The sequence below is a fragment of the Neofelis nebulosa genome, chromosome 4 (genome assembly GCF_028018385.1).
Source record: "Neofelis nebulosa isolate mNeoNeb1 chromosome 4, mNeoNeb1.pri, whole genome shotgun sequence".
NCBI lineage: Eukaryota > Metazoa > Chordata > Mammalia > Carnivora > Felidae > Neofelis > Neofelis nebulosa.
Genome location: NC_080785.1, coordinates 46,356,533 through 46,376,138, shown reverse-complemented (window position 1 = coordinate 46,376,138; position 19,606 = coordinate 46,356,533). Strand labels below are relative to the sequence as shown.

The 19,606-nt window shown below is 40.6% G+C and overlaps 1 protein-coding gene across 11 annotated transcripts in view; it reads right to left on the bottom strand.

Annotated features, from left to right (window-relative positions):
• The window catches only part of PDE1C (phosphodiesterase 1C), a 516,106-nt gene that overhangs the window by 286,967 nt on the left and 209,533 nt on the right, over positions 1–19,606 (bottom strand). For 3 of the 11 annotated variants that reach the window (XM_058724664.1, XM_058724666.1, XM_058724663.1), the window contains one exon: positions 5,386–5,412. The exons of the other annotated variants lie outside the window; for them this stretch is intronic. In XM_058724664.1, the coding sequence (XP_058580647.1) occupies positions 5,386–5,412 (27 nt within the window). The remainder of the gene's footprint in view (positions 1–5,385; positions 5,413–19,606) is intronic. 11 annotated transcript variants of the gene reach the window in all.

Here is a 19,606-nt window from a genome sequence, read left to right as displayed (position 1 = left end):
TTTCTCCAAAAGTTATTTGATTGTCATTTTTCACGGCAAAAGTAAGAACAACAGTCCACTAATTCTCTGTCTGTGATACTGAAAGAGCTTCAGAATTCACCAATGAGCCTTTATATGTCCCAGAATGAGAAAGGGGGCACAGCTCAGCAGAAGATGCACTTGCTCACACAAGGATACAAGTGCTTAGAAAGTAGCCTTCCCAAAGGGTGATATCCACTCATCTTCCCACCCCCCACACATGACAATCTGTTATTAACAGCAAAGGTGGCAGTTCTGCTGATGACTCATTAAGCATGCTGATTCGTGACAGCATAGGCAGACCTGACTACGGGAATCATTTGCTGGATTTAATCAATTATTGGGCTCATCAAATGTGATTACTAAGCCACATAAAACTCCAAGTGAAAGAAGGCATAAGACAGTTGGAGGAAAAAAAATAGTTCCTTGTTTTGCCTTGCAACAGATAGGCTCTATTATCTACATGTGAGATATCCACTCTACTGATTATCTCCACACGTTTTTATCCTGGGCTCTCTTCCTTCTAATGTCCAGAATATTTGTGAGACAATTGCTTTTTTGAGAGAAAGCCTAAAGGATCAGTAAAACATCCACTTTTAAGATAACTGAACACATGAAGAAAACAGAAAAAATTCTCAATTATCCTGTTGGACTTTAATATGCCCATACTTCCAAGCACCATGAATAAGAAGCAATATTATTTGTGATCTAGTGAGAGACGAGTGTAATGTATAATGGAAATATCTTCCCAAATGACCGACTTATTCCCAATGACCTTCAGTACTAATAGCACTTACCATATTCTAATTATTTTGTTCACATGTGCCTTAACTACAAGTCTGCATACCTCTTAATAGAGGCGATTTCTTACACTGTTGACCTAGAAAAACACAGGTTTGAACTGTGCATGTCCATACACATAAGATTTTATATATATATATATATATATATATATACACACACACACACACATACACACACACACACACATACAGCACAGCACTTTAAATGTATTTTCCCTTCCTTACGATTTTCTTAATAACATTTTCTTCTCTCTAAGTGTGTTGTAAGAATACAGTATATTAGGGGCGCCTGGGTGGCGCAGTCGGTTAAGCGTCCGACTTCAGCCAGGTCACGATCTCGCGGTCCGTGAGTTCGAGCCCCGCGTCAGGCTCTGGGCTGATGGCTCGGAGCCTGGAGCCTGTTTCCGATTCTGTGTGTCCCTCTCTCTCTGCCCCTCCCCCGTTCATGCTCTGTCTCTCTCTGTCCCAAAAATAAATAAAAAACATTAAAAAAAAATAAAAAATAAAAAAAAATAAAAAAAAAATAAAAAAGAATACAGTATATTATACATACACATAACTGTTTATGTTATTGGTAAGGCTTACAGTCAACAGTAAACCATAGTAGTGATTAAATTTGGGGGGAGTCAAAACTTATACACAGATTTTCAACTGCACAGAGATTGGTGTCCCTACCCCCCATGCTGTTCAAGGGTCAACTGTATATGTTTTTATTTCCAGTACTTATTTAAGTGTATGGCAATCATATTAAGTAAATGTGTTAAATTGAAAGATTTTTGTAAAGTACTTTGCATGTGACTATCAATCTAATTTGATGACCAAAAAGATGAGAGTGACCACCTTTGGCTAAAGTTATTTGGTTGTAGAAATGTCTAGATTTATAAAGTGAGTAAATCAGATATAGTCAGAACCAGAACTTCTTACATTATCTAAACAGAGCTAAGATTTGATAATCAAGCAACCAACCAACCAGGCAACCAAGCTACAATTAATAACAAATCAACAAAAACCTTTTTGCTAATGAAGTTTTCCCTATCTGATGTGGCTTGAAATTCCAACTCCTAACCAGTCTGACCAAATCATTTCCACAGTCCAGACATGAAAAGTGGACATGTGTCTGCAGAGGTCCCTGAGGTGTGTGGATAAGTCCTCATTTGTACCTTTGCCTCTGATTCTGCGGACCAATCACAGCATTTCCAGGCACACTAAAATAGGGGTGTGAGTACGTGCACACATGTGGGTGCACGTGTGCATTAGAAGGACTTCTAACATGAATTCGGCTTATAACACCATCTCTGGTAGCAATTCCTTTCTTTAGTAGCAACCGAGAAATATTAGATTATTTCTAGGTATTTGTGATGATTGTATACATGATCTGGCATACTTTCTCAAAGATAGAAACTTCTCAGAGCCAGACCTGATAACTTGAATCTGCAGCTGTATTAAAAACAACCTGATGAGAATTTTCGGGGTAAGCAGGTCTCTTGAGTAATCCCTCTAGCTGTCAAATTACCATGTCACCACTTCAACGAATCCCTTGGAACGATTGGCCCTCGTGGACAAGACTCATTCATTCACAAGGCGAAAGGATGGTTCCCCTTAATTGTGTTGATTTAAGGCCTAATCCAATAAGGGTTTCTGTGCAGGGAGAAGCTTACCTACTAGTTACTGGTGTACTTGCTGAGCCAGTAAAGAGTTCCTATAACATCATTCCTTCGGTTGAAATTCTGGTCTTGGAAGAGACGAGTATATTTTCCTTAATATTAAAAGTGAAATTCAGTAAAACCACTACCATAACATTCTTTGGGGTTACTAAGATCTGCCTGGTCCTTGATAAAATATTTTTAAAAAGATACCTACTTCAGTTAAGTTGTAGTAGGATGATGATGACTTTGAAAGCCAGAGGATTTTTTTTTAATTCTTTTTAATGTTTATTTATTTATGAGAGACAAAGAGACAGGGCATGAGTGGGGGAGGGGCAGGGAGAGAGGGAGACACTGAATCGGAAGCAGGCTCCAGGCTCTGAGCTGTCAGCCCAGAGCCCGACACGGGGCTCTAACCCACCAACCATGAGATCATGACCTAAGCCAAAGTCGATGCTTAAAGGACTGAGCCACCCAGGTGCCCCATGATTTCTTTTTCTTTAACATGGCTTTGAAAGATAAATAAATACATAAGTGAAATGAAATGAAGCCTAGGACTCTCGTCCTAGTTTAAACACAGGTAGATTATTTTTGTATCCTGGGCTCCTAATGCCCAAAACAAACCTATGAGATCTAAAGCTTTTTAATATAACATTTATGTCATTTAGTTTTCCTACATGAAGCCATCAGCTTTATCTGACTAATTATTAGCTGAGGCCAAACAACTACACTTAGCATGCAACTAACCAGCTGAGTCCGCACTAGGATGCTTGTCCCTAACATGAAAAAGGAATCACCGCTACAAATGAATCATCAAATAGACAAGCATACATTCAAACAGACCAGCATCTGAAAGAGATATCAAGACATATTTAAAAGTGTCTCTCATTTATCAAATGAGGTATTCACTTAATCCAAATTTACAGATCCCTGGAAAAGTCCTCAAACAAGATCATTCTGAAAAAAGTTATAGGTTTGGTGTATGAAGAAGGTCTCAAACTCTTTAACAGCTTTCCATCAAGAGGTGTAATCTATGTGCCCTTCTCTTGAATCTGGGTGGGTTCTGTGATATCTTGACCAATAAAATACAGAAGTGACACTGTACCAGTTTCTGGACCCAGGCTGTATAATTAAGAGACCAGCATCTTCTGCTTCTAATCTGTTGAAACACATGACCTAGGAAGCCAGCAAAGAGTGCAACTACCATGAGACCACCATGCAGTGAGAAGCCCAAGTTCTATGCTGGAAGGTGAAAGCCATGTGCAAAGAGAGAAAGAAACAAGGAGCACCAAGTCTTCCCACATGTGAGTAAAGAAACAATCTTGAAAGTGAACCCTCCATCTCCAGTAGCCCCAGCTCACTCCAGCTGGGTCAGGTGCAAACCACTCAGCCAAGTCCTTCCTGAATTCCTGATTCATAACATTGTGAGCAGAATAAAATGGTTGTTTTAAGCCATAAGTTTAGGGATGGTTTGTTATCAATGACAGATTAGTAGACATGGATCTATTTCACATGAAAATATGTATATGATTAAAAATAGAAGAGCTCAAACCAACCCTCTATCAATTTGCACTTTACATGACTTCAATGAAGCTGGCACAAGACAGTCTATTTTTTTATTACATCGACATAATAAGAAATGCAACAGCATTCATGTAAGATATGCAAAAATATGCTTTCAAAAATAATCTACATAGTAATTTGAAACTTGACAGGTTTGAGCCACTCTCTTGTAAAACTCCCTCCAACCTATTTATCCCTTCTTAAAATAAAATCGAAGCAACTTTGAAATATCTCATGCCCCAGGTTAACCACAAGTAAAAATGATAAATTACCTTTTACTACTGAAGACTATTATGCCCTCTAATCTGAGTGATTAATTTATATCCTGCTCAGTGGTTCACATGCAATTACTACCATGAACCCGATGAACTTGAACAAGACAGAATTATTTTGCCATCTGTATAAGCTCACTATATTTAGAAAAGTATAGCAACCTCCAAGAAGCCCTAAGGTTTTGTTCATCTTCTCTCAACGATGTGTGCACCTCTAAATCACATATCAAATTGTAACACCACTACTTTAGATTATCGACTTTATTTGGAAACCATAGGACAGGACTCTCTACCATGAGATGATGCTCATTAGAAAAGGTAAGAGTAAAGTAGTCATCCGAAAGTACCATTGTTAAAACCTACTGCATTGGTGATTTTTTTTTATCTGAATGTAATCTGTTTAATGTTATAACACCAAAATCAAATCTAATCGATGAAAAGTAGACACTAGCCTTTTTGACTGAACTGCGGGCTTCTAATGCTTGGCAAACAAAAGGTCTGAGCAACGCTATTTCTTTGGAATGTGCTTTCCAAACTCTTCTCAATAAAACAAAGTAAGGGAGGATGATAAAAGATGATATTCTACTTTAAATTATCTTTTCCATGGTTAAACCAAAAAAGACCAATAATGCCCTTGAAGGAATTTGTACCTATTTTGAGCTCAATAGCATTTTGTCAGAGAATCAGGCAAATAGGAACTGCAGGCAAAGGAAAATTCAAACACTAAAAGTATACTTAAAGATGCTTTTATACTCCCATCCACAAACCTTCAGCACCTCCCAGGCCAGCCCCTCTCCGGTCAAAGTTTTAGTAAAGTCATTAGGTGGATCAGCAGTTAACAGGCCTTTTCATCCATCAGATCCATTCTCACAGGAAGGTATATACTCACAGTGCCACCCTAAATGTCTGCAATCAATTTTTAATTCCAGCAGCAGTAGTGATCCAAAGATTAAGCGGGGACCTCACTGAGAAGGAACCAAGAGACTGTTCATTACACTGAACGTCCACCATGAGCCAGACTTGCGATGAGACGCACCATTAATGACTCAACCAACAAGCTCCCCTTTCTCAGTAAGACACTCTTACCTCTGGGATGTTTTCTTATATTTCCTCCTGTAGGAAAAGAAGCATAAACACACATCAGAAAAGGGTTTGTGGCAGGCAGTGAATTAGAAAAGGTAACTTCAGCAGGGATGGGTATGAAGGGGAACTTCAGCAGGGATGGGCATGGAAGGTTCTTTCTGTGAGGCTTGTGAGTTTCCAATACCAGCTAAAAGTTTCAGATTATTGTGTCATATTGTGCTCAGATGCATACAAGCAGTCTTAACAGTTACAAATAGCCTCCCAGGAGCTCAGTGGCTCTGCCCTCCTATGTTCTTCCCCTTCCCCTTTGAAGGCAGTGTAGTATCTGGGGTGAGGTCAGGCTTTAAAGACCACAAGACCCAGACTCAAATACCAGCCTTTCTATTTGTTAGGTTCATGGGGTTGGTGAGGAGTAAATGGGCAGGGTCTTGTAAAGCATTTCTTTTGTCTGGCACATTTTAAACACCCAATAACTATTAGCTATTTGTATTGTAACTATTATTACTATTGCCTACACCATTTAGCACTGGAGTCCCTTTAAGAATGTGCCTTTTACAATGAAAATGAGTCTTTCCGCTAAACCATAAGATCAGACATAAGCTCTTCCCAGAAGGAAGAAGGGAGGAAAGGGACAATGAGAAAGTCTAGAAGCAAAGGGGTAAGAGCAGCAGTAGGAACTTGCTAATGGCTCAGCTGTGGGCTAGTCTTCTAGAAGAACACTTCCGCAGGAGCAGAAATGGCTGGAGTTCTAGTGCACCTCTGCTATTTAGCCTTGGGCAAATCTACTGGGCATAGAGCTTCTTAATCTATCAAATGGAGATAATATCTGCCCTGGCTATCTCACCCAGGTCATGGTGGCATCCAAGGGGAAAGTGGCCATCAAGTTTACTATCCCAATATCTCAATGGTTTTTATGTTCATGTAGTTTTTGCAGATTCTAAATTCTCTCAAAAGAGTCTGAATAGGATCTTAACTGGAGGGGATTCAAGGAAAGAAAGTGGTGGGAGAGGAAAATGTGTCTTCCTTGCTGCATATCCAGGAAGTGCAATGCTTCCCAGTTGTAAAGAACGAAGGAGTTCCACACCTACGCTCCCATTACAGTCACTGCATCCAGGAAACCAAGCCACTGATTTGCTCATAGAGCTGTATGTCACACATTTTTTAAAAAGGGCACAGATGTTTCAAATTCAGAATCACTATGACCTGTTACATCTCTGTTCAAATGAAAAAATGAATGACGGTGTTAGGTGTTAAGTGAAGACAGCAGCATGCAATGCAGAACCTACAGGATGATCTTGCCTAATGTACCAAATATCTATCTGAAAGGAAACACCAGAATGAAAACCATGACCACAGGGTAGTGGATTAATCGATCGCTGCCTTTATATTTACTATTTTTACGATTATTCTATACCTGTATATAGTCACATATACAGATATATAGGACTATATGAATATATAAAGATATTTACATGTTTGAATTTTATCATATATAAAGAGAGGAGGTCAACTAACAGAGTGGGTTAAGGCTTGAACTTTAGAACAAACTGTTCTGATATTGGCTCTGGCACTTAGCTCTACAATACGTGACCAGTTCTTCAACTCCTCTGAGCCTCAGTTTCTTCATTTATAATGTGGGAATAATCAGAGAGCCTCTCCCAAGACCTTGTGATAAGAAATAAATGAGATCGCCCAAATGAATGTCAGTTTCACAAACGCAGATTCTTTGTGTGGTTCCCCACAGTAACCTAGTGCCTAAAACAGCGCCTTGTACCCCCTCTAAAAGCTGTTCCTGGACCCCATCAGCAGTGACAGATCACTCTTCAGGCAGTAGCCAAGGGCAGAGGTTCCATCTACAGGCACAGAGCACAATGAGTTGTGGCGTGGCCCATGCCCTTGGCCCTTGTTAGGACTGTTGTCTACTGAACTGTGTTAAGAAATCTCTGGCAAGATAATAATAATAATCCATTGAGAGTGTGCAAGAACCAAAGACAATTGGGCAGGCAGGCCAGATGGATGCTCCTGGCTTCTACCCAGAAGCCCAACTAATTCTATCAGCAGAGGGTATCTTCAAAGGTCAGAAGAAGACAACCTTTGTTATTGGCTTCCACAGAATTCTCCTAGCATTTGCCAAGAAACATGCAAAGCAAATGCTGGGAGCGCTGAGACAAACAAAGATGAACAAAAATTAGAAGAGCTTCCATTTCCAGCACCCACTAGTAACAAGCACTCAAAACACATGGCTAATCCTCACAATACCACTGTTAAAATCCACTCTCTGAAAGAAATCTGGATTCTAAAAACAGAAATGAAGACATGTACCTTAAGTGTTATTTTATGATAACAACCAATACAAGGGGGGTGGCTCAGAAAGCTTCGTGAAGGAGGTAGTTTTGACTGATGGCTGGGATTTCAGCAAGGACAAATACGAAACTATGAGACAAACAGGTAAGGAGAGCATGTCTAGCGACCTCAAACCAGCCCAGCCCAGCCTAGCCAGATATGGGAGGAGATAGGCTAAAAAAGTGCTGAGGACAAAGTTAAGAAAAGTATTATAATTTATACCCTGTTTTAAAAGATGATACCTGGGGGGCGCCTGGGTGGCGCAGTCAGTTAAGCGTCCGACTTCAGCCAGGTCACGATCTCGCGGTCCGTGAGTTCGAGCCCCGCATCAGGCTCTGGGCCGATGGCTTGGAGCCTGGAGCCTGTTTCCGATTCTGTGTCTCCCTCTCTCTCTGTCCCTCCCCCGTTCATGCTCTGTCTCTCTCTGTCCCAAAAATAAATAAATAAATGTTGAAAAAAAAATTTTTTTTAAAAAAAAAAATAAAAGATGATACCTGGGAGAAGGGGTCACCTTTTGCATTGCCTTGTCTCATCTCCAAGTATGTGGAAAGACAATAGGGCTCTGGAATGTGACAGACTCAAAACCTAACCACTACCCCCACTCCCAGCCGTGAGACCTCAGGTATGCTCTATGCTAAATCAAGCTTTAGTGTCCACATCTGTAAAATAGAAGGAATGATCTCAGAGGGCATAGCCAGGTACATGTATGCCATATAGACATTCTAAAAATTTTGCATCTCTTTGCCCCTATTTTGAGCTTCTTGAGGTCAAGGATCCTATTATGTAGATCTGTGTATCTACTCCAAGGGCTTGCACATCAACTAGCACATGGGTGGCACACAACATGCTTGTTGGCAAAATAAATGAGTCATTTGCAGCTGCCACTCACACTTACCAAAATACTGGTTGTGCTTTTGGTAGACCCAAAGAAACAGAGACCAAAAATCTGATTTTCAGTATAATCCACTCCTGACACTCACTCCTCACCCTCATAGATGCATCCTTGGTTTCACAGACCTTCCCATCTTGTCCCAGATAGTTTCAGAACCAAGACAGATCCAATCCAAATAGTGTCATCTTATACCGGAGTTGAAAGGTCGGCACTTAAAACACTGGAGAAAATGTACTTCCATGGAAATTACCCCACTCAAGATCCACTCACAGATCATTTGGACTGGGCAAGATCAGTGAGGCCTGAATGAGCCCTACTTATCCTTCAGCTCTCAGCTGAGACATCACTTCCTCCTGAAAACCTTCTAGGGTCTCCCAAACTGGACAGTGCTCCTTTTGTATGTCCCACGGTGTCCAGAGTTCACCCACATCATTGCACTTGTCACTCCAGATAGTTAGGATCTGTTATGCTGATGGCAATGATAGCTTGTCTGCTACCTGCTGGTGTTTCTCTCTTTCTTAACACAGTGACTGTCAAATGGCAGCTACTCAATATATTGCTGGGGAATGAAGAAGTGAATTTATCAAGAAACTGATCAAAAACTTCTTTCTTTCTACTCATTTCCTTCTGTTCAGCAATGACTTACTATGAGCAGTGAGGACACCTACAACAGCCATCATTTTCTACACACACGAGGAATGTAGTAAGAGAAGGCTGGGGGCCTCACAGTTGTGGAGCATCTCCTCTGTCCCATGTCCATTACACAAAGTAACTCACTTCGACATCTACAGACCCTGGGAGGGCTACCTCACCTTTCACTTGATGGAAGGGAGGTTCAGAGAGGTTAAGTAACTTAGCTAAGGATACAAAACCTTCAACTAGTTGAGAAAGAAAGCAAACTCTGAAGGCTTCAAAGAAAATTATGCAAATAAATCAAAGGGTGTCAAGAGGGAACTTAGACACTAGACAAAAATAAACAAAACCAACAACGATAAAACAAACTGGGTCCTTTCCTTCCAAACGCAGGAAATGAACTGGAAAAGAACCCAGTTTATTTTTGGCCTTTTGTTTTTAAGAACTTCATCAGAATTTATCCCTGATTCATAACCTGAAAGACAAAAGGAATATTTTTAAATGTTCTGTTTTGTTTTTTCAAACTTACTTGCAATTTACAATTTTTTGGAACCTGAAACAATACGTTGCAAATCTCAAAATTCACACAGCTAGAATGAGTCGATACAAAAAGTAGAGAATGACCAGGGGCTGCTGTGCTCCGAAATCTGGCAACCCTGGCAGCATGGGAGATGGAGATGGCGTGGCTCCATGCTCAGACAGAGGCCGGTCATCTCCACAAGGCCAGGCCAAGGGAACTGTACCCACGAAGGTCTAGAACAGCGCTTTGCAAACTGTGCCCCAGAATGGGCTCTGCCCTCCTCACTCTGTGGACAGGAAATACAGCGTTATGCTGATCACTTGCCTGGACTCAAAGCTTCCTCCAGCTTGGAGTGTCCAACAAGCTACGTGACCTTAAGCAACTTCTATCACGTTCCCAACCACCAGTCTCCTCATCTGTAAAAGCTGGTTAACAATAACACCCACCGCACAAGATGATGTGAGAGTCAAGTGTAAGAATAATGTAAAGCCTCTAGCACAGTGCTGGGTATTCAGTAAGGGTTTAAGAGTCAGCTACTATATTAATAACAGTAATGAATAAATAATAATGTTATTTTAATTCAATAGGTTTCCAAATTCTGTTTGAAAAAAAAAAAAGCTTTTCATTGATTAAAGAAGCAAAGAAAAAAGGCTGCAGATTGTTTTCTAAAAGTTAAAAAAAAAATTGAATACTTGCAATTCTCCTTATCTTAGAACACTTGAACCATGAAGAAAGCAGGTGCTAACCTCAGTGTTGCTAAGAGGAAAAGGAACCGAAACCGTGTCCAGCTTACCCCCAAGCCTGAAGGACCCTGCAGGCTATATACCGTGCCACACACTCTGGCTGTGGTCCCAGTAAACCTAGCAGAAGTACACACGTCCTTCTAATGTTGAAGTAGGACCATTGTTGAGAAGGCAGGAGAAAAAAAGTAAAAGTGAGTATTTATGAACTAGACGCCATAATAATCCTTAGAAATATCTCAAGTTACTTTGTTTTGAGAGGCAGAGAGAAAAAGAGAGAGTGTAGGGGATGGGCAGAGAGAGAAGGAGACAGAATCTTAAGCAGGCTCTACACCCAGCATGGAGCCTAACACAGGGCCCGATCTTTATGACCCTGAGATCATGACCTGAGCCAAAATCAAGAGTCAGCTGCTTAACTGACTGAGCCACCCAGGCACCCCTTTAAAGTTGTCTTTTGATAAAGATTCTTTTTATCAAGCACTCCCTAAAAACTGAAGCCCATTGAGTTGCTAACACAGAATCCCTAAGCACCCACCAGAAGTTGTAACTCAATGCAGAGACATGATGTACTATAACCAGCATTGACTGACCTGTATCCACTTACCTCTTAGGCAAATTAAAAGCCTCCTGGTCTTCACTGAAAATCAATGTCTGTTTCATGTGGAATGTTTCTATGGAATTGTGGATTGACCAAGAACTATCATCAGTGTATGTATGTGTATGTGTATGTGTACATGCACGTGTATAGAACAGGAAGTGAGGAGCTGGAAAATTTCCCCTCAAAGGCTTCCGTCCGTTTATATCCAGCTGATCACATTCTGAAAAGTGAATACTGAGATGAGAACATCACCAAAGAGCAAAGGGCACTGACCCCCAATATTTTAAAAAGTTACCGAAAGCTCTCCATAGCTGTGTCATCTAGCAGAGGCTTCTAGACACTGAACTTCATTTTACCTCTCCTGGCCCCAGCCAGGGAGAAAAAGGATGAAATTAAGCAAGCATAAAAGGGGTGATTCTGTCCATAGTAAACCTGGACCTACTTGGGGACAGAGCCCAAACAGCAAGGGAACAGCAAGAAACAACAAGGCAGGAGCAAGGATGCTTCTGAGGGGCTTTATTTGCTTTTTGGGTGGCTTGGAGTTCCCAAAGTACCAGGCATGCCCACAATCAAATAAATGTAAGTTTCACATACTCCAAAGTCAAACAGATGATTTGGGAATCATTCCTGATAGCCCGGATAAGTGAGGGTTGAATAAGCACTGATGTTAAATTACGAAGCGGCTGGCAGTCTTTCGTTTTTTTTTAAGTATCTTTGAGGAAGAGCCATATGGGTGCTACAATAATGAGGTTTATAAATAGGCTTAATATTCAAACAAGCTGGCTTTAAAAAAAAAACAAAAAAACTTGTGTTCAGTTTCAAAGTTGACAGCAAGATACCTCCCAGTGGGGCACAAGAGGGTTTTCCAGTGTGGGAAGTTGAATGTGCAACAACTACGCATGCACAGTGAGAACTCTAGCTCTCGGCCTCCAGTGTTTGCCGGCACTTCCAGGCAATGGTGACTCATTCTGCTCCAGATCCCGTCTCCATCCTTCCCTACCAAGGTCACTACTGCTGCTGATACACAGACAGCTTTGGAAATCTTGGTTCTCGGCCCTCAGTTTCCTAAAGGGAGAGGAGATTGGGGGGTAAACTCAGAAAAAGTGCACAGAGTTAACTGAGTGGAGTTAACTACATGTTCTCAGGAGTTCAGCTCCCTTGTGGGAAAGTGGACTACAATAAAATGTCCCAAATACCCATGAAATGAGCAAGGATCTGAATGATCATCTGATCCTCCAGTTTTGTTTTTCATTGGCATATGGGTTACAGGCTGAAGAGAACCAGATATCTCTGGAAACTTCTGAATACGTCTTAAATCATTTGTATGAACTACTCTACATGTTGCTGAGAATGGAAGGTCCTTGTACATTTCTTCTTAATCTACCAGTGATTTCATTTCCATGATGCATACATTAAAACCTAGACTTGCAAAGCTTTGTGTATATTGACTGCTTGATGGCACTTCTCATATCTGGAACAAGTAAATGCCATTAAGAAAATGTATATAAATTGCAGTCTCCTGGCACCTTCTGGAAGAGTATTGGGGAGCGGGAGAAGATATTAGAGAATGTGAGAGATTCTCTTCCGTTACTAGCTCAAATATTTCTTAACTGATGAGCTACAGAATGAAAATCCATATGGGCAAGGATTCTATTTTCTTTCATGGCCAAAGATCCAAAGCAATATAAAAAATGAAAAACAGTAAAATGATATAAGCTCACTTTCACCTGGAATAACCCAATAATTACTAAAGGGTTGTTTTTCTTTAAATTTTCTAGAGAATTTTTCTGCTAGTTCTTTCTTTTTTTTGGGGGGGGGGGTGGGGATTGTCCCACAGACTCACACTCTTCCATTTAGCCTTATTAGAAAAGGAAGATCATATTCAGAGTCAGCGACTCCCAAGGCACAAACCTGCAATATGTACTCATCACCCAAAGTGATGAGATCAAATTCAAATGAAGAAGTGAGGTTTGGGGACGAGGAAGGTGAACCTGAAGAATAAGAGAACGCTAATCTGAAGCAGAGCTGTAAATAAGACCATCGATTTTTAACTCACTCCTAGAAGCAAATATGTTTGTATCTAGTGCTGGCTGGGCACTAGAAAGAGGAGAAATCTTTAAGAATTAATCCAAACTAAACAACCCCACAGGAAGCCCCACCTGGAACAGCACCAATTCACTCAGCCAATCCACACGGTGCCCCATGCTCCCATATTCCCGAAGGCCTGTTTCTTCATTGTTCTCCCTCCCCAGCCCCCTGTCTGCCTGCAGACAGCTGGCCAGACATAGAAATCCAAATCTCTTGTTCATGCCTGCTTCTCTCCTGGGCCTGGGTTAAAAATTCCAGCACTCGAATTACTGTCCAACAGGCCCCCAAATGGGACTCCCCCCCCAAAGAAAGCTGAAATCTTCTTCTGGAAAGCAAGGCTTTTTGAACAGACCAAGCACTATTTCCCTCCTGCTTAAAGCTAGGCAGTGAGCTAATCACTGGCACCAACAACAAAATATGGAAAGGTTTTTAGAGAAAGAAAATAGAAAGTAAATGTCATGCTTGTAGAAGTTCAGGTAGTACTTTTTTGCATAAATTATTTATCCCTCTATTCACATATTTACAACCACTTGCTGTGTTATAAGCACAGCAAAATGGTGTGGGTGGGAATGGAAGAGATTTCTGTGACCTCCTTCTTAGGAGCCTGGCTCCTGTTTAGATAAACATCAATGAGAAAGGCTGAAAACAAAAATATTTCTTAATATCCGTGCAACACTGCCAAAGTGGAGATAAATCCAAAGGATTAAGACAAAATCTTACTCTCCACAGATGTATCCCTGTAATTAGGGGAGGAGTAGAATTTTTTAAATTGAATTATCCAAAGAGTTGCTCCAGGTCTCTACTTTGCTCTTCCCCATGTGTATTTAGCCAGAACAAAAACTGTATCTTCTGCCAGGTTTAACTCCAGCGACCAGTCTAATCTTTCTTAAGCCTTTCCTATCTACTCTAGGAGTATTCCTTCCCTCGCTCCTCTCTTCCACCCTCCTCCCAATTCTTATCCAAACCTACTCATGGCAGAAAGCAGCTACTGGCCATTTACAACTCCAGGTGACTTTAAGTCAACACACAGTTCCTGGGGAGCAGAGATCCTTCCTATTTCCTCCAAAACCTTCTCTAACAGTAACATCATCCACAGAAGACTCTTCTCTGGACACAGGCTCTGTAAATTTTAACAATTTAAATATGGCAAAAATAATGGGAATATCCAAAAAACAGAAAAAAAGAGGGAAAAAATTAACTAGCAGATACACTCATTGGGACGATTCTGAGCTCTACTATCAATGGAAATCAGTTGAACATTTGAACCAAATTCTGTTTACCTATAGTTACCTTCACTGAAACTATCCAAAGACTCCCAGAAATGGGTGCTTTGAACAATTCCTTTATTTTTTTTTAACAATGACTAATTTTAGTCCATAGTTTTGTAGACAGAATGACAATTCTAAACAATATTTATGGAGCTTCGATTTATGGTAATTAATCCTTTTGTGTCACAAATGAGCAACACAGAACTCTATTCATGAAAGTATTTGTGGTCCCTCACAGTTAGCAGACTCGATTTCCAAATACAACCTCCTGGAATAGTATACTAGACATAAAATAGGTAATTTAAAGGCATGATAAGACCCATCACAGTCATCCTTAGACAAGAGTCAGAGAGATAGAGAAAAAAATGGGTCAGATATTAGTCTGAATTTGAACTATTCCTAAAACACACATGGAAGTAGATTTCAAAAACTAATCCTTCAGGGGGCAGCTGGGTGGCTCAGTCAGTTAAGCACTGGTAGTGCCTGCTTTAGATTCTCTCTTTCTCTCTCTCTGCCTCTCCCCAGCTCATGTTCTCGCTCTCTCTCAAAATAAATGATAAATTAACTTAAAAGAAAACTAATCTTTCACTACTAGATTTACTCAGAGCGTCTCTAGAGTGCAGGAAAAGTCTTGGTTATTTCAGCATTTTGGTTGTTTGGAATCTGGATAAACAAAACTTAATGTTCTTTGGATGTCCAATAGTGACTTTCGGCCAAAATATTCAACGCATTCTTATGTTGATTATTTAAGGTTTCACTCTTCTGGTGCCCTTAAGGGAAAGGAAAGCTGTTTCAGCAGAATATTGAATAGTTGAATAGTGCGTCGCTGCAATAGACCTCTGGAAGAGAATGAAAGTGGAGGGAGGGAGAGCACTTTGGGGAAGGCCTTAAAGAGTAGGAAAAGGGCCATGAATGAGGAGACATGGTGTGGAAGGTGAGAGCTACACCAGGACCTGTGCAGTGCCCCAAGAGACAGAGGCCTGGTGTGTCCATCACAGGGCACCTCAGGAGCAGCAGTGACCCCACAGAGCACCACTGGGCAAGCCTAGACAAAGGACAACCTCCTGCAGAATCTAGAGAGTCTACCCAGCCAACCTTCAAGAGGCCCTGCTGTGGTGCTTGGGCTCCACGCTTTGGGTCTCACTGCCTGGCTCATGCTTGCTCTGTAGTTCCCAGAAGGTCCATGGTGGGGGCCCAACTTCATTTGGCTTCTTGGGTCATAGTCTCTTTCTTCCCTTGGAATACTGGGAATGATCCTGCCTTCCCCACCCCCTCAGGTTTTTGTCTCTGTTCCAAATCCATGTTATGGTGAGCATGGCACCAAGTAGTCAATATAAAGGTTCCAAGCAAAGCTATGTACACATTATGAGCTGGCCTTACCCATATGTTGGACAAGAAAATGTCAATGAGAAAATATATATAAACTTACAGTCTTCTGGCACCTTCTGTCAGACTATTTAGGGTGTCACACTAAACTGCATTCTCTGTGTGTGTCTGTGTATATACATACATATAATTTATTTTTCTTCTTACTTTGTTGGACTATACATTATACCTCCAAACCAGGCTTTTCCATTTATCTCCAGACTCATTTATCCAACTGCTCATGGCTTCACCACATCTATTCAAGGACATCTTATAGGCCCCTCATATTCAGTATGTCCAAAACTGAACTCATTATCTCTACTCCCCATTCATTGTGCTCCCATGCACAACCAAACCTACAACATTAACCCCCACCCCACCTCAGTGGGCCTGATCTAAGTAAATAGCATCTAGGAATGAAGCTAAAAACCTAGGAGTTTTCCTAGATTCCACACTCTTCCCCATTTCCCACATCCAAATCCTGTTGAGTCTGCCTCCTGAAAATCTCTCAAATCCATCCCTATAGACCTACAATGGCTTCCCATTGGTAAAACCCCTGGTCTAAAGAAGAAGCCTCTCAGCCTTAGGGCCATCGTCTGGGAGACCTCCGTGCCATGACAGCCAAGCAAGGGAAGCAGTGAATGTGCAGGCTAAAGTGTAAAACAAGAAAGCTGAGGCAGAGGTCCAAGTAAACTGCTAACTTCTGCACCCGTGGAAACCACAGGAGCAGAAACAGGAAAGCCAGAGGTCAGGGATGCTAGTACCAATTTGTTGGTACATGTCTACTCTCTAAAGCTTGATTCAATGGATCTAGAAATCCATCACCATCTCATCACAATGACCACCTTTGAGACCCACCTTGCTCATATCAAAACAGTCCCTTTTGGTCCTTTGCCCTGGACCTGTGACTTTCAGGACTAATTCTGTTTTCATTTGTAGCTGAATGTGGCACATGTACAATAAATCATCTCTTCTGCTGTCTTAGCTGAAGAAATAAATAAAATAAAATAAAATAAAATAAAATAAAATAAAATAAAAAAGAAGCAAGATCCAATCCCTCTCTAGCCACGTCTTGAGACTCCTGTCTCTATACAATCTTGACTCTAGCCACGTGGCCTTCCTGTTTTTTCAGAGGTGCTATGATCCTTTGGCTTTTTTGCACATGCTGTTTTCACAGCCCCTGAATACCTTAGAACACTCTTCCTCAACTCTTTACTTAACGAATACCTACTTGTTCTTCATAGCTCATTTTAAATCTCACTTCCTCGAAGAAGCCTTCCCTGATTTTTGCACCAGGTTTGGGCCCTCTATTATATTTTTCTGCAGCACTCGTCAATATAAATAATTACTTGTGGAATTACATATTTAATATTTGCTTCTACCAGTAGACTGAATGTTCCCTAAAGGAGGGAGCCTTTATCTTGCTTCTCACTGCCTGGTGCCTGGTGCATGGTAAGTGCCGGAGAAATGTTTGCCTAGTGAATGAGTGATGGATTACTTTCCTACATATAGTTGTACGTGTAGTCGTTCAGATATATCAATAAAATTCATTACCTATAATCATAAATTATGTCTTCTCAATTGAATTATTCTCTAAAGCTTTTCATTATTTCACAACCTAGAAACATCTAGGCTTTTCTTACACTCATGAAGACTCATTTATTTTGTTTAATAAGAGCTGTCAAAAGGTCTTTAATAAAGAGTACAGTTCAATAAGTCTGAAGAATACCAAACTTGACATGGATTCAGTATACTTTCTCCAGAAACAGAGTGTTCCATTTGTTGGGGAATCCACTTTTTATTGCTGATGAGAAGTTGTGATGCTCATTCTCCAAGCTGTTAAAGACTACTTTATGGGCCTCAGACTCAACAATTATTTTTCTTAGTCTCTAATCAAAAAGCCGTGACTCAGGTCATGTAAGTGCTTTCCCTCCATATGGAAAAACTGGAACCAAGCAGTTTCTATGAGCCAAAGAAAACTAAAGACAGAAAATCGAGCTAGAAATGTAGAAATACCCTCTACTCAGGGCTGCATCCCAACCAATAGAGGCTGTAAAGCTTGGTCAAAATAATAAATACTTAGCTTGATAAATAGTGAGTTGTAATTAGCTAATAAGTCAGCACAACCAAATTATGTTAAGCAAGTGATGATGTACTAATATACTGCATTAGTATTCAAGTAAAGAAAATTTCATTCTAAATGTAAAAACCCATTTACCATTTATATATTTACCTCTTTCTCCCTCTTAATATACATTAAGAACCTATTCAGGTGAGACTTTATTGATCTTTATTAGGAAAAGAAAGACTCAAAAATAATCCCTCATATACAAATGTCTTCCTTCTCTGAATCCTAGGACATTGTGTCAACATCACTTATTTAGCAATTAATTATTGCACATACTTTTATTGTTGTTTTTTAACTTTTCACATGTATAAAGATTTATACTGTCTCCCTAACTAGACTCTAAATTTCCTGAGAACAGAGTTTTTCTATATCTCCTCTGAAGCTCCTGGTATCTGGTATAGAATAGGAGACCAACAAAAATATGCCAAGCCATTCCAATTACGTGACAGATTGGAAGGGCCAATTAATACCCTAAAATACATAATCTGGAGGAAATAAGTAATTTTTTAGATTATTCTTTTGGCATTGCTTTATTAGTGAGATTCACGTGAAGCTCCTCTTTCTTAGGTCATCTGTTTGCGAGGCTTTTCCTCAGAACCATGACTCTCAGACCCACTGCTCCAAGCCAAAGGTCTCTGCATAGTTCCAGACTATCACCAACACCTACATGGATCTTCCAGAGGCTATTCCATTTCAACATATCTAAACCCAAGTTTATCACTCTGCTTTATCCCAGCCTGCTCTCCTCTCCATGGCCCCTAATAAGGCAAATGGCACCAAACTAAGACACCCAAGCCAAAACAAACTTGGAAGACAACTTCCCTTTCTCTCTCTGCTCCAAAACTAACTGGCACTATACTAAATTCAAGAATCTTCTCCAAACAGTCGCCAGGCCTCAAATTCCATCACCAGCCTGTCCTCTACACTTCTTCCAGAGTAGCCATCCTAAAATTCAAATCTCAATTTGTTACTCTCCAGCTTAAAGCCTTTTAACACTTCCTTATAAGAGATAAGATGAAAACTCCTTAAAATTACCTGTACAAAATAAAAAATATTCTCTGTAGGATGAATGGAGAGTGGAACACATTTGTGTGTGTGTGTGTGTGTGTGTGTGTGTGTGTGTGTGTGTGTGTAATATAGCAAAATGTGTTCAAATATTTGCCTCCTTAAACTATGAGCATGTACAGTTTTGAATAAAACAAAAAGCAAATCTCCTAAAATTCCATGTATTACTACCTGGCGCATGCCTTCCTTTCCAACATTCTCTCTCACTCCTCCTCAACGGGCCACCATCTCCCATGCCTCTGTACCTCTGCACACTCTGTTACCTCCATTCATCAGCTTTCATCTATCCCTCAATATTGCACTTGATAAGCTGCAAGAGGACATCACACAGCTACCTTTCAAGGAAAGTAACTAAGGCTCTTGGGAATTAATTGATTTATAGGGAAAGGTAACCCTGTGAGGTCCCTAAGGGACCAGGGACCAATTTAGGGGCCAAGTGCTTTTGTTTTTAATGTTAATTTATTTTTGACAGAGAGAGAGAGAGAGAGAGAGAGAGAGACAGAGTGCGAGCAGGAGAGGGGCAGAGAGACAGGAGACACAGAATCTGAAGCAGGCTCCAGGCTCCAAGCTGTCAGCACAGAGCC